General features: G+C 47.3%; 1 protein-coding gene across 1 annotated transcript in view; it reads right to left on the bottom strand.

Annotated features, from left to right (window-relative positions):
- Positions 1–640: 640 nt before the first annotated feature.
- The window catches only part of LOC108798705 (dimethylaniline monooxygenase [N-oxide-forming] 5-like), a 31,395-nt gene continuing 30,406 nt past the window's right edge, over positions 641–1,629 (bottom strand). Inside the window, exon 8 of the mRNA XM_018570482.1 lies at positions 641–1,013. Coding sequence (XP_018425984.1) covers positions 668–1,013 — 346 coding nt within the window. The 3' untranslated portion in view covers positions 641–667. The remainder of the gene's footprint in view (positions 1,014–1,629) is intronic.

The raw sequence follows: 1,629 nt of genomic DNA, 5'->3' as shown, positions 1-1,629 counted from the left end.
GTACGTCGCCATCATCAGGGCTGTTTAAACAGACTCCCGCCAGGACTCTGTTTAAACTTGTAAAGCCGACTGTCGGCTTTACAACAGAAGTGATTCTGGCGACTTACCTGTCGCCAGATCGCTTCTGTGTCCCGAAGAAGGGGCCCCCCCCGCCGGACACCGCCGCCGCGCTTCCCGTGCTCCTTTTTCAGGCCTCAAATGTGGAATATAACATGGGTGCAAAAAATGAAAAAAAGGCCTCAGTCATGAAGGGGTTAAATATATTCCTCAATAGCTGCAAAGGCTATACATCTATTTTGTGTATACTGTAGATATTACCTTCAAAAGTATCAGAGAAATCAGGTCATCACTGCTCTCTACACATAGGCTGTACAGACAGCAGAGCTGTGGGAGGGACCAAGCAGACTCCACCCACTACAGGCTGCCTGCAAAAAACTAAAGGAAGGGGGTGGATACAAGTCACCCTCCACAAGGGGAGAGCAGTAGTGACTGGTCTTTCTTACAGGAAGCACCTGCACAGAGGCAAAGTTTCAAACTGGATCACTGCACAGATCTGGAAGAAATACACAAAGCTCACCAAGATTCAAGGAAGACTACTCTTCTCTTGTATTTAGGCAATATCTGCATATCCCAGAGTTCAGCTTTAGATAAAAAATTAGATATACACTTAAAAGTGAAACACAAAAATGGCCAAAATAATCAGAACTGCACCCGCTATAAGCATTTTTGGAAAAGATGCATCTTGGGCAGAATTTTTAAGAGTACGGGTCTTTGTCGGCTTTATAATGCGATTCCACTGTGTCATGATGGACTTTCTGGCACCACTCCACTTGCCTGGCCCCATAAGCCGAAACTGGTAAGGTGTACAGGGACCAAACAGCACCTGAAAGGCCAACTTTGGATCAGTAATGAAGAGATGCAGCAGATCTGGCTTTACTCCAAGAAGTGTGGCTATTTCATCCACATATTCAATATAGTCTACTTGTATCGTGTGGCGCTGGCTTGTCACATAGCTTAAAGAGAAGAATACAGAATTGGTTATATAATCATTTGTTTTGCATCTCAGTTCTAATACAAATTATACAATTATTTAAGTCTGTTGAAGATTGAACATTTTATTAACTGTAAATACACTACAGTTAAAGAAATGCTGGCCAGTGCTCTGCAGGGTCAGGTATCATTTTATACTGCTTGGAGTCAGCTAGCTGTGAAGTGATGAGCATGCACTGACTCTCTACCACTAACAGCAAGGGATGGGCTTGCCTTGCCTCATTGTTAAAAGCACAATATTCAGCACACCACAGTCAACTGGCCTCAGTAGTCCCTGATCCTCTATGTATAGCAGTGGCGTAACAACCGGGCGGGCAGCAGGGGCGCGGGCCCCGGGCGAAAAGTGAAGGGGGGGCGCCGGCCGAAAATGGCACTTTCGGCTAAATGCCGAAAGTGACATTTTCCTGCCGTTTTGTCGGCGCGGCCGTGATTCCTTTCATCCCCGCTGGGACACAGAGCAGTGCCCAGCAGGGATGAAAGGAATCAGAGAGAAAATGACAGCCGGCCGAGCGCTGCGGGACGAGCGCTGTGAGCGGCCGGTGTCTTTCTTCCCACACCGCTCGGCCGCCTATCACAGTG

The sequence above is a fragment of the Nanorana parkeri genome, unplaced genomic scaffold (assembly GCF_000935625.1).
Source record: "Nanorana parkeri isolate BGI_ZX_2015 unplaced genomic scaffold, ASM93562v1 scaffold1540, whole genome shotgun sequence".
NCBI classification, from domain to species: domain Eukaryota; kingdom Metazoa; phylum Chordata; class Amphibia; order Anura; family Dicroglossidae; genus Nanorana; species Nanorana parkeri.
The sequence above is the reverse complement of the archived record's forward strand: the minus strand, read 5'-3'. Positions and strand labels throughout refer to the sequence as shown.